Source organism: Oncorhynchus keta, chromosome 25, assembly GCF_023373465.1.
Source record: "Oncorhynchus keta strain PuntledgeMale-10-30-2019 chromosome 25, Oket_V2, whole genome shotgun sequence".
Lineage (NCBI taxonomy): Eukaryota > Metazoa > Chordata > Actinopteri > Salmoniformes > Salmonidae > Oncorhynchus > Oncorhynchus keta.
The window spans coordinates 39,289,635-39,303,241 of NC_068445.1; the positions used below are offsets into that span (position 1 = coordinate 39,289,635).

The 13,607-nt window shown below is 45.1% G+C and overlaps 1 protein-coding gene across 1 annotated transcript in view; it reads left to right on the forward strand.

Moving 5' to 3' along the window:
- Positions 1–13,607, forward strand: part of LOC118357973 (endosomal transmembrane epsin interactor 1-like) — a 75,342-nt gene that overhangs the window by 13,965 nt on the left and 47,770 nt on the right. The window contains exons 3-6 of the mRNA XM_052479308.1: positions 9,077–9,187; positions 10,434–10,547; positions 10,707–10,814; positions 11,028–11,300. Of these exons, the coding sequence (XP_052335268.1) occupies positions 9,077–9,187; positions 10,434–10,547; positions 10,707–10,814; positions 11,028–11,300 (606 nt within the window). The remainder of the gene's footprint in view (positions 1–9,076; positions 9,188–10,433; positions 10,548–10,706; positions 10,815–11,027; positions 11,301–13,607) is intronic.

A 13,607-nucleotide genomic window follows, 5' to 3' on the forward strand; every position in this document is an offset into this window, starting at 1 on the left:
CATAGTGGAGGCTGCATCATGTTATGGGTATGCTTGTCATCGTTAAGGACTGGGGAGTTTCTCAGGATACAACATAAATGGAATGGAGCTAAGAACTGCCAAAATCCAAGCTGAAAACCTGACTCAGTCTGCCTTCCACCAGACACTGGGAGATGAATTCACCTTTCAGCAGGAAATAACCTAAAACCAAATCTGCACTGGAGTTGCTTACCAAGAAGACAGTGAATAAGTGGCCGAGTTACAGTTTTGACTTAAGTCTGCTTGAAATTCTATGGCCTGAAAATGTTTGTCTAGCAATAATAAAAAACCAATTTTTACAGAGCTTGAAGAATTTTGAAATATGTCTAAAAACTTGTTTTTACTTTGTCATTATGGGTTACGGCAGGGTAGCCTAGTGGTTAGAGCATTGGACTAGTAACCGCAAGGTCCACAGGGGGTACTTGAGAAGACTCATGAGACCATAGGCCTACTGGTAAAATGTGACCGACCAGCTCGACTCAGTCTTATGTAGCAACATTTGAAATGGTGTTTTTTCATTGGATAAAAGTAGAGACTCAAAGCTAGAAAATGGTATATCATACATTACAGTTAAGGAACAATGGGAAAGTAAATCTGCTTTGATAGTTGATAAAAAATGGCCTTTGAATATTTGGGTACACCTACTGGAGAGCTCTTCTTTGTCTACACCCATTCAGCTTTGTTCACACCCTCTTAAGCTTTAGCCCCACCCATCTCTTTAAGGGTTCACATGTGAGGCCATCAACTAAACAACCAAAGAGTTCCAGACTAAAGGCTGGTTTATACTACAGGTGTGTTCGTAAATTCAATCTGGAGTGCCAGAGTGTGTTCTGGGCGTTCGTAAACTCAGAGTGTTGTCAGATTGTCCGTTAGTAAATTCACAGTGTTTTGCTCTTGAAGCGTTCAGAGCGCACACCCGACAGACACTCTGGCTGAGGAGTAGGGTTGATCCGAACGTTCTGACCTAACAAACGCAGTCAAGCACCCAAGCTAACTGGCTAACATTGGCTAGCTACTTCCAGACACAAATGAGAGAACACCCCACTCTGACCATTTTACTCCCCCTAGCAGAGCTGGTTAGGCTGTTTTCATGTTATCCAGAGTGTTGGTGACTAACTGTGCTGCTGGCAACAATTGAATTATGCTTAATTGCCAACGTTTACTGACACCGGCCATATTCAACGGGTGTTGAGCATTCGTAAATTCGTCTGTTATTCTGCGCTTTGGCACTCAGATGAGAGTGCCCTGAAATCAGAGTAGATAGCCAGGGCGAATTTACCAGCTGTGTCTAATGACAGTTGTCGCAGTGACATCATGAACATTCTATTTAAATGGCTACTTGCATAGTGGAGTCTTTTGTTAAGACATGTAGCTAGCTAGCTAACGTTAATGGCTACTTGCATAGTGGAGTCTTTTGTTAACACATGTAGCTAGCTAACGTTAATGGCTACTTGCATAGTGGAGTCTTTTGTTAACACATGTAGCTAGCTAACGTTAATGGCTACTTGCATAGTGGAGTCTTTTGTTAACACATGTAGCTAGCTAGCTAAGCAATTAACCATAATCCCAGCTCATGATGTTACTACTCTGCATGAATCAGCAGGTAGCTAACCAACCAGGTTCAATGTTAGCTAGCCAATGTTAGACAATAACTAGCAAAGCAGATACAAATAATATTACTACACAGATCATACACGTAGGTAGTGAGCCTGTCAGCGAACCTTAGCTAGCTCGCTAACAGTACCCTTTAACTTGAAATGAAAACGACTTTCTGACAAAATTAGAAACGTGTAATATTTGAAAATGTTGCAAGCAAGACTATCTTACATGGATAGACGCTTCTCCCTCTCTGTCACGGATGCCATGGTTGCCCTTAGTTTGAAGATGTAATCCGTAGACAGGTGTTTTCTCCATCTCCTTAGCTATCATATTCTAATTCCACTGATTTCAAAACTCGGTCCTCCAGAAAGTGGAGAGCAACACTTATGCAGTTCTACTACATTATATCCTTCAACAAAGCAGTGTTAGAAAGGATTACCTATACATACTGACCAGCTCATGTTATAGACAGAAGCATGCTACATGGCAGACCAATCCGAACTCATCTCTCGGCATGTCCAGCCCACTCATTATCTCAGCCAATCATGGCTAGCGGGAAGGTTCCTGTCTTTTTCTGTGGCTAAACCAACTAGGCATGTAATTTAACACTTGTATTCATATTTACAGATGGCATACAAGTTTGTAATTAAGGCACATGAAAGTTCACATGTTCCAGAAGGCATTTCTGCCCAAAATGTTCCAGAAGGCTCTGCCCCAGACTACTTCAAGGTTAGTCTGGGGCAGAGCAAAATTCAGTTGGTGGTACAGTAACCGAAAAAGGTTGTGAACCACTGCTTTATCTGACCTAAAGGTCATGATGTGAAAGATCAAATTATTTTAGTATTATCTTAGTCTGTGTTCTGGAGGTCGTGGATCAAGCTCCCTGCCCTCCTGGCCAAACGTCACTCGATGGCACTATATCTCTGACCACATGGAGATTCATTCAGCACTGCGTTTACTGGATATCTGAGGATGATTGACTTGTATTTTTTAAAGTGCTTTTTTTCCTTTACTACTGTACTGTATTTGTTATAAATGTCGAATCTGACTCCCTTCACATTAAGCCTACCACAGAATGTTGTCAGTGGATACTAGCATGTTACCAATCCAGTTATCGTCACCGTATATCAAAAGCAACAGATCTGCTAAACAACAGATAACATCAAGAATGTATCTTTACAGAGCTAGTACTTGGAGAAGGAGGGTCTTATTAGTGCAACGAGGGTGTTAGTTTTAGTCTGTTCTACTTGTGACGTGTCAGCCTCCTGCTCTGCTTCGTTCATGTTTTCAAAACATGACTTCAGGAAACTGGGAGAGTAAGTGTTCAGTTGGAACTGGGGACTGGGCGCTTGCCTAAGGGTCAAATCTGGAGTCACGCTGTCTATCCTGCAAGCTGTGTGTGTGTTATCCTGCAAGCTGTGTGTGTGTGTGTGTGTGTGTGTGTGTGTGTGTGTGTGTGTGTGTGTGTGTGTGTGTGTGTGTGTGTGTGTGTGTGTGTGTGTGTGTGTGTGTGTGTGTGTGTGTGTGTGTGTGTGTGTGTGTGTGTGTGTGTGTGTGAGTGTGTGTGATAAACTGGAAAGAGGAAGTGGTAGAGCCAGATTTAACCCCATGGTGGTGGTTTTGTGTCAACCTCAAATGATTGATGGAGACAGTAAAGAGAGAGAGAGGGGGGAAGGCTATCTGCACACTACCAATAAAATGAGTTAGAAACTGAGCTGCAGTTCCTAATCTCCTGCCTTAATAGATGTCCATATTAGAGACACATATTTCCCTCAGATTACACAGACCCACAAATAATTCAAAAACAAATCCAATTTTGATAAACTATTGGGTGAAATACCACAGTATGCCATCACAATAGCAAGATGTGGGACATTTTTGGGCCTCCCGAGTGGTACAGCGGTCTAAGGCACTGCATCGGAGTGCTTGAGGCATCACTACAGACCCGAGTTCGATCCCAGGCTGTGTCACAACCGGCTGTGACTGGGAGTCTCATAGTGTGGCGCATAATTGGCCAAGCGTAATTGGCCAAGGGGTTAGGGGAGGATTTGTCAGGGGGCTTTACTTGGCTCATCATGCTCTAGCGACTCCTTGTGGCTGGCCGAGTGCCTGCAGGCTGACTTTGGTCATCAGTTTCCTCTGACACATTGGTTAAGCGGGCGGGTGTTAAGAAGCGTGGCGGGTCATTGGCGGGTCATATGTTTCAGAGCACGACTCGACATTTGTCTCCGTTTATTATTAAACTGCTCCATTGTAAACACAGTTTTTGCACAGCATTACAACAAGTGTACATTATATAGCCATAATATGACATTTGAAATGTGTCTATTCCTTTGAAACTTGCGAGTGTAATGTTTTACTGTTCATTTTTTATTGTTAATTTCACTCTTGTTTATTATCTTTTTCACTTGCTTTGGCAATGTGAACATATGTTTCCCATGCCAATAAAGCCCTTTAAATTGAATTGAATTGAGAGAGAGGTCCAGAGGGGGAAAGGGACGAAATTGAGAAGGGTGTAATTTACTAAACAAGGGTTAGAGTTGATGACAAACTGATGCTTGGTCCATTGTTCTGTTTGGCAGGACCTGCGTTGACCAATGGTGCGATTTTGTTAAAGGGCGTCACATTTTAGATTCCTCATTTTGTGTGTGAGAGTGTGTGTTTATTCAAATGTTAGTTTGTTAGTTTATGTTGGTGTCTGCCTCTGTTTGTGGATGTGGAATTCCACAGACAATTAGTCTGAGAGAGAGAGAGAGAGAGAGAGAGAGAGAGAGAGAGAGAGAGAGAGAGAGAGAGAGAGAGAGAGAGAGAGAGAGAGAGAGAGAGAGAGAGGTGACACCGACTGAGTTAGGACAATGTTTGGCTGTATCCTCCCAGTCAGGAAGAGGCCATAGAACCACACCTCGTACCCGAGTGATTTCCATGGCCGCTGTCTAGAGAGCAAGGGACAGACACAGAGAGACATACAGAGAGACATAAAGACACCATCATAGACAGACAGACAGGTCACCATGCGTTCCCCAGCTTCAACGTGGCCCCACTATAGAGACACAGAGACAGACAGGTTACCATGCGTTCCCCAGCTTCAACGTGGCCCCACTATAGAGACACAGAGACAGACAGGTTACCATGCGTTCCCCAGCTTCAACGTGGCCCCACTATAGAGACACAGAGAGAGACAGGTCACCATGCGTTCCCCAGCTTCAACGTGGCCCCACTATAGAGACACAGAGAGAGACAGGTCACCATGCGTTCCCCAGCTTCAACGTGGCCCCACTATAGAGACACAGAGAGAGACAGGTCACCATGCGTTCCCCAGCTTCAACGTGGCCCCACTATAGAGACACAGAGAGAGACAGGTCACCATGCGTTCCCCAGCTTCAACGTGGCCCCACTATAGAGACACAGAGAGAGACAGGTCACCATGCGTTCCCCAGCTTCAACGTGGCCCCACTATAGAGACACAGAGAGAGACAGGTCACCATGCGTTCCCCAGCTTCAACGTGGCCCCACTATAGAGACACAGAGAGAGACAGGTCACCATGCGTTCCCCAGCTTCAACGTGGCCCCACTATAGAGACACAGAGAGAGACAGGTCACCATGCGTTCCCCAGCTTCAACGTGGCCCCACTATAGAGACACAGAGACAGACAGGTTACCATGCGTTCCCCAGCTTCAACGTGGCCCCACTATAGAGACACAGAGAGAGACAGGTCACCATGCGTTCCCCAGCTTCAACGTGGCCCCACTATAGAGACACAGAGAGAGACAGGTCACCATGCGTTCCCCAGCTTCAACGTGGCCCCACTATAGAGACACAGAGAGAGACAGGTTACCATGCGTTCCCCAGCTTCAACGTGGCCCCACTATAGAGACACAGAGACAGACAGGGAAACTGACCAAGAGAGACACAAAGGGACAGTCATAGACAGAGAGACAGGTTACCATGCGTCCCAGTCTCGGTTCCACTATAAATACCCCTCTGCCTCACTGTGACATGGGAGGAGGTATCCTGCTGTAATACAGCCCCAGGACAGACCCAACACCCCAACCCCCTCAGCTATACACCCCACTGCTACCCCTCCCTAATGCCAGGCAACCGCCAGGCAACCGCCAGGCTACCGCAACTGATCCCACCACTCCCACCTACTCGTTCTTAGCTGAGGTCATGGGTCAACTGTCACATGACACCCCTGTTCCTCTTCCTGATTATGAGACACACAGAGTCAGAGAGAGTCAAAGACTGTTATTTTATTGTTGTTCTGCTTTTGAAATAATGGTTAGAATAAAGGGTTTGTTTTGTTGCTTGAGGCACGTTAAAAATAGTCACCTGATCTATTCCGAGCACCACTATTTTGGGTAAGGTTTGGAAAGGTCCCATTTTAATATTGGCATGGTCTTGGAGGTTCTGAATCACGTCCAGTCGTCCACTATAAACCAACAACCAGTTCATTTGTAGCTCAGTTGGTAGGGCATGGCGCTTGTCGTGCCAAGGTAGTGGGTTTGATTCCCAGGACTTGTAAAATGTAAGTCGCTTTGGATAAAAACATCTGCTTAATAGCACATACATACATTCAGAAAGTGTTACATTACAGCCTTATATAAAATTGATTAAATAGTCCCCCCCCTCATCAATCTGCACACAATACCCCATTATGACATCACAATACCCCATTATGACAAAGCAATACCCCATTATGACATCACAATACCCCATTATGACAAAGCAAAAACAGGTTTTTAGACATTTTTAAACATGTAAAAAATGAAATATCACATTTACATAAGTACTCAGACCCTTTACTCAGTACTTTGTTGAAGCACCTTTAGCAGCGATTACAGCCTCCAGTCTTCTTGGGTATGACGCTACAAGCTTGGCACACCTGTATTTGGGGAGTTTCTCCCATTCTTCTTTGCAGAGATGTTCGATCTGGTTCAAGTCCAGGCTCTGGCTGGGCCACTCAAGGACATTCAGAGACTTGTCCCAAAGCCACACCTGCGTTGTCTTGGCTGTGTGCTTAGGGTCGTTGTCCTGTTGGAAGGTGAATCTTCGCCCCCAGTCTGAGGTCCTGAGCAGTCTGGAGCAGGGCTTTGTCAAGGGTCTCTCTGTACTTTGCTCTGTTCATCTTTGCCTTAATCCTGACTAGTCTCCCAGTCCCAGCTGCTGAAAAACATCCCACAGCATGATGCCGCCACCACCATGCTTCACTGTAGGGATGGATTCAGGTTTCCTCTAGACGTGACGCTTGGCATTCAGGCCTGAGAATCTTGTTTCTCATGGTCTAAGAGTCTTTAGGTGCCTTTTGGCAAACTCCAAGAGGGCTGTCATGTGCCTTTTACTGATGAGTGTTCCATCTGGCCACTCTGCCATAAAGGCCTGATTGGTGGAGTGCTGCAGAGATGGTTGTCCTTCTGGAAGGTTCTCCCATCTCCACAGAGGAACTCTGGAGCTCTGTCAGAGTGACCATCGGGTTCTTGGTCACCTCCCTGACCAAGGCCCTTCTCCATCGACTGCTCAGTTTGGCCGGGCGGCCAGCTCTAGGAAGAGTCTTGGTGGTTCCAAACTTCTTCCATTTAAGAATGATGGAGGCCACTGTGTTCTTGGGGACATTCAATACTGCAGAAATGTTTTGGTACCCTTCCCCAGATCTGTGCCTCGACACAATCCTGTCTCAGAGCTCTACGGACAATTCCTTCAACCTCATGGCTTGGTTTTTGCTCTGACATGCACCGTCAACTGTGGGACCTTATATAGACAGGTGTGTGCCTTTCCAAATCATGTCCAATCAATTGCATTTACCAGAGGTGGACTATAATCAAGTTGTTGAAACATCTCAAGGATGATCAATGGAAACAGGATGCACTTGAGCTCAATTTCGAGTCACGTTTTCAGACCCTTTCAAATGAATGTAAATAAGGTATTTCTGTTTTTTAATTTGAATACATTTGCAAAAATGTTTTTGCTTTGTCATTATGGGGTATTGTGCGTAGATTGCTGAGTTTTTAGTTTTTATTTAATGTATTTTAGAATAAGGCTGTAACGTAACAAAATGTGGAAAAACTCTTCTGGAAAAACTCTTCTTTCAACCAACAAGCAGAATTACAGTGCTTATAGTCATAAACAGCTGTGTCTCATTTTCCTTCCCACTCTTTATTTTCCTAATGTGGTTTAGGTAATGGGGGTGTGGTTTAGGTAATGGAAGTGTGGTTTAGGTAATGGGGGTGTGGTTTCGGTAATGGGGGTGTGGTTTAGGTAATGGGGCTGTGGTTTCGGTAATGGAGGTGTGGTTTAGGTAATGGGGCTGTGGTTTAGGTAATGGGGCTGTGGTTTCGGTAATGGGGCTGTGGTTTTGGTAATGGAGGTGTGGTTTCGGTAATGGAGGTGTGGTTTAGGTAATGGGGCTGTGGTTTCGGTAATGGGGATGTGGTTTCGGTAATGGAGGTGTGGTTTAGGTAATGGGGCTGTGGTTTAGGTAATGGGGCTGTGGTTTCGGTAATGGGGCTGTGGTTTCGGTAATGGAGGTGTGGTTTAGGTAATGGGGCTGTGGTTTCGGTAATGGAGGTGTGGTTTAGGTAATGGGGCTGTGGTTTAGGTAAAGGGGCTGTGGTTTAGATAATGGAGGTGTGGTTTAGGTAATGGGGCTGTGGTTTAGGTAAAGGGGCTGTGGTTTAGATAATGGAGGTGTGGTTTAGGTAATGGAAGTGTGGTTTAGGTAATGGGGCTGTGGTTTCGGTAATGGAGGTGTGGTTTAGGTAATGGAAGTGTGGTTTAGGTAATGGGGCTGTGGTTTTGGTAATGGAAGTGTGTTCCACTGGATGTCATAAGGTGAATGCACCAATTTGTAAGTCGCTCTGGATAAGAGCGTCTGCTAAATGACTTAAATGTAAATGTAAAATGTTTAGGTAATGGGGCTGTGGTTTTGGTAATGGAGGTGTGGTTTAGGTAATGGGGGTGTGGTTTAGGTAAAGAGGGTGTAGTTTAGGTAATGTGGGTGTGGTTTAAGTAATGAAGGTGTGATTTAGGTAATGGAAGTGTGGTTTAGGGAATGGGGGTGTGGTTTAGGTAATGAGGGTGTGGTTTAGGGAATGGGGGTGTGGTTTAGGTCATGAATATTTGGTTTTGAATGTCACTGTTTCTATGTGACAGTGTTATTGGGCTGTGGGATTTGGCAAATAAAAATGTCAACATCTTCCTCTCCCTCTCTCTCCTTCCCCTCTCCCTATTTCCCTTTTTCCTCCCTCTCCCTCATCTCTCTCCTCCCCCTCTCCCTCCTCTCTCTACTCCCCCCTCTCCCTCCTCTCTCTCCTCCCCTTTCCCTCCTCTCTCTCCTCCCCCTCTCGGTCCTCTCTCTCCTCCCCCTCTCCCTCCTCTCTCTACTCCCCCTCTCCCTCCTCTCTCTACTCCCCCCTCTCCCTCCTCCCCCTCTCCCTCCTCTCTCTACTCCCGCTCCTCTCTCAGGTGAATCTGTTTGTTCTGCTGTCGGTGGTGTGTGTTCTCCTCAACCTGGCTGGCTTCATCCTCTGCTGCCAGGGGGCTCAGCTGGTCTCCACCATGACCAACTGCCAACTGGTGAGACACACATACACACACCCTTGTTAGCATCATGACAGCATAGACCTGTAGGTAGGTGCATTAAGTCTGGGTCTGCCTCAGACTTCTCCTCTGTCTATCCATACATGGTGTTAGTGGATGTCTCTCTTCCACTCCTTCCTCTCTACCAGAGGTACCTCATCACTGTCTCCTCTCCTCTCCTCTCCTCTCCTCTCCTCTCCTCTCCTCTCCTCTCCTCTCCTCTCCTCTCCCTCCTCTCCTCTCCTCTCTCCTCTCCTCCCTCTCCTCTCCTCTCCTCTCCTCTCCTCTCCCTCCTCCCCTCTCCTCTCCTCTCCTCTCCTCTCCTCTCCTCTCCTCTCTACATCCTCACACCAGTCATCGCTTCATTAGTCCAACCAGACCCACACAGAGACCCAGGTCTGTGTCCCAAAGAGCACCCTATTCCCTACATAGTGCAATACTTTTGACCAGTGTCCTATGGGCCCTGGTGTAATGTAGTGCCCTATAAAGAGAATACGTTTCCATTTGGGAATCAGACCAGGGCTGGTTCTCGTTGCAGGGATATCAACATGGCACAGTTCATTAGCTTAGCCAGCTAGACAGGAGCTCAGATGTTAGACCTACTGGATCTCCTCCCACCACAAAACCTCATTTAACACAAGCTGTGTATTGGCTCAGACTGGTGCTGAAATCTGGACTTTGACAAACACTCGAGTGGATGCACACACACACACACACACACACACACACACACACACACACACACACACACACACACACACACACACACACACACACACACACACACACACACACGGTTCACAAACATCACCCCCCTCCTTTCCCTAACTTCTCTCTCTCCCTCCCTCCCTCCCTCCCTCCCTCCCTCCCTCCCTCCCTCCCTCCCTCCCTCCCTCCCTCCCTGCCCTCCCTTCTTTACTTCCCACCCTTTCTTCCCTCACTTCTCTCCCTTCCTTCCTTCCCCCTAACATCCCCTCCTTGCTGCCCTTCTCCCCTTCATTCCTTCCCTCCCTCCCTCCCTTCCATCAACCCCCCTTTCCCTAACTTCTCTCCATCCCTTCCTTCCCTCCTTTCATCCCTCCTCCTTCATTTCTTCTGGTTGAAAGTGTTGACAATATTAGAATAAGTTGAGATGAGGCACAGTCTGTGTTGTCTGAACATTTCTTCTTCCTGTTCTGTTGTGTGTTTCAAAGTGAGTCTAACAGCCGTGTATGTGTGTGTGTGTGTGTGTTGTGTGTTTCAGAGCGAGGCGGGGGATGTGTGTAACTGTTGTCCCCAGATCTCCATGTGCCCTGAGGAGAAACTACTCAAACTCTACCCTGGGCACTCCTGTAACACCATGAGGGTCCTGCTCAAGGTGTGTGTGTGTGTCTGAGTGTGAGTGTGTGTGTGTTCATACGTGCCTGTGTGTGAGAGAGAATGTGCGTTCTTTGTTACACCATATAGTGAGATAAGATGGTTCTTGGTGGTTGTGGGTGGTTATTGCTAACTCTGCTTCCTGTCTATCTGTTTCTAGAAGGTTCTGTTTGCTCTGTGTGTTCTGAATGCTCTGACCACTGCAGTATGCCTGGTGGCTGCTGCCCTGCGGTACCTACAGATCTTCACCACACGACGCCCATGTATGGTAAGACTATCATAATGCCCCATCACAACCATTCACCCGGCCTCAGAACCCCAGGCTCAACCAATCATATAGGTTAGAATCTGCATCACATAACAGAAGAATATCCAGTGTGGCCAATGACTGATAGTTGTGTTTTTCCCCATTAAAGATGCATCTCAATAAGTGGCTTCTTCTGTCGTCATCTCTTTTCCTTTTCCTTCCTCTTTCTGTTAGGATGACCCCAGGCCAATCACAGAGGAAGGGGAGGAGACAAATATTGTCCCTGACCCAGATGAGTTTGTCCCCCCTGCTCCTCCCCCATCCTACTTCTCAACCTTCTACTCCTACACCCCCCGGCTGGCTCGCAGGATGTTTGGGGACAGTGTGATACCTCTGCCTCCTGTCTATGCAGCCAGGATTAAAGGAGTAGAGGTGTTCTGTCCTCTTGACCCTCCCCCTCCATACGAGGCTGTTACAGGAGGCTCCGCCCTCGCCACTGCAACACAGGTACACACGATGTCCTGGCACGGCTTATACAGGGCATTCGGAAAGTATTGAGACCCCTTGACCTTTTCTACATTCTGTTACTTTACAGCCTTATTAAAAAATGTATTCATTTGTTTAACCCCCCCCCTCATCAATCTACCCACAATACTCCATAATGACAATGCAAAAACAGGTTTTTATTAAAAATAAAAAATGAAATATCACTTTTACATACCAGTCAAACGTTTGGACAAACGTTTCTTTATTTTTACTATTTTCTACATTGTAGAATAATAGTGAAGACATCAAAACTATGAAAAAACACTTATTTTTTTTAAAAACCTTTATTTAACCAGGCAAGTCAGTTAAGAACAAATTCTTATTTTCAATGACAGCCTAGGAACAGTGGGTTAACTGCCTGTTCAGGGGCAGAATGACAGATTTGTACCTTGTCAGCTCGGGGATTTGAACATGCAACCTTTCGGTTTCTAGTCCATCACTCTAACCACTAGGCTACCCTGTAGTAACCAAAAAAAGTGTTAAACAAATCAAAAATATATTTTAGATTTTAGATTCTTCAAAGTTGCCACCCTTTGCCTTGATGACAGCTTTGCAAACTCTTGGCATTGTGTTATTTCATTGTTATACCTAATCATCAGCAGAAACTGGCAAGTTAGAACTGTATATGGTGTGTCTAAAGGGTTAAAGGTTTTAAACTCAGTCTCTCAACGGATGAGACATGGAAGAGTTGGTGGACTACAGGATATGATGCCTTTAGAAGCTTGCTACATTTAAAATGGATTAAATCATTGTGAAGGGATTAACAAAAGGGAGGAGTGTAATGGGAAATTGTAATTGTATTTGACTAACCTTGTGAAACTGTCTTATTATAATCTCCTGTTCTTGGGAGTATCAGGCTGGGTTACAAACCAGCTTGCTCCTGTGTCGTTGTATAGATCAAAGGAGAACGGAGAGTCCTGCCCAAGAACAGGAAACTATAGAGATATGTGCTTATCACCCAATGCTTTGGAATTCAGACTGTCTATACTGCGCTGTGTAACTCTGTTATTCTCTGTGAGCTCAGAAATAAAGAATATTGGTTTGAGTTGGACTCCAGCAAGTCCTTATTTGATAATATCATCACAATTCTTGGTCAACTCCCTGACCAAGGCCCTTCTCCCCCAATTGCTCAGTTTGGCAGGGCGGCCAGCTCTAGGAAGAGTCTTGGTGGTTCCAATCTTCCTCCATTTAAGAATGATGGAGGCCACTGTGTTCTTGGGGACCTTCAATGCTGCAGAAATGTTTTGATACCCTTCCCCAGATCTGTGCCTCAACACAATCCTGTCTCGGAGCTCTACGGACAATTCCTTCGAACTCATGGCTTGGTTTTTGCTCTGACATGCACTGTCAACTGTGGGGCTTTACATAGACAGGGGTGTGCCTTTCCAAATCATGTCCAATCAATTGAATTTACCACAGGTGGACTCCAATCAAGTTGTAGAAACATCTCAAGGATGATCAATGGACACAGGATTCACCTGAGCTCAATTTTAAGTCTCATTGAAAAGGGTCTGAATACTTATGTAAATAAGGTATTTCTGTTTTTTTTATACATTTGCAAAGAAATCTAAAAACCTGTTTTAATTTTGTCATGACGTGGTGTTGTGTGTAGATTGAGAGATGTTTTATTTTAGAATTTTAGAATAAGGCTGTAACGTAACAAAATGTGGAAAAAGTAAAGGGGTCTATTGCACTATTGTAAAGTGACTGTTCTACTGGATGTCATAAGGTGAATGCACCAATTTGTAAGTCGCTCTGGATAAGAGCGTCTGCTAAATGACTTAAATGTAAATGTAAATGTACTTGTCGATTGCGCTGTAAATGTGCTATGTATAGGTTATGAATGGGCTATGTATGGCTTATGAATGGGCTATGTATGGCTTATGAATGGGCTATGTATGGCTTATGAATGGGCTATGTATGGCTTATGAATGGGCTATGTATGGCTTATGAATGGGCTATGTATGGCTTATGAATGTGCTATAAGGTCCTGGTGTAGGTACCTTTCAAATCAATTGTTACCCATTATTTAATGCCAATAACAATAGTGATTATAAGATAAATCAATTCATAAAGGTAATGAATAGATGCATAATGTAGCATCTTGTGCATGTGACATTTGGGTAAACAATATCCTTTAATATCTCTATCATTAATATCTCTAAATCTCTGGACATGACCCCAATACCTTTTAATATTTCTATCATTAATATCTCTAAATCTCTGGACATGACCCCAATACCTTTTAATATCTCTATCATTAATATC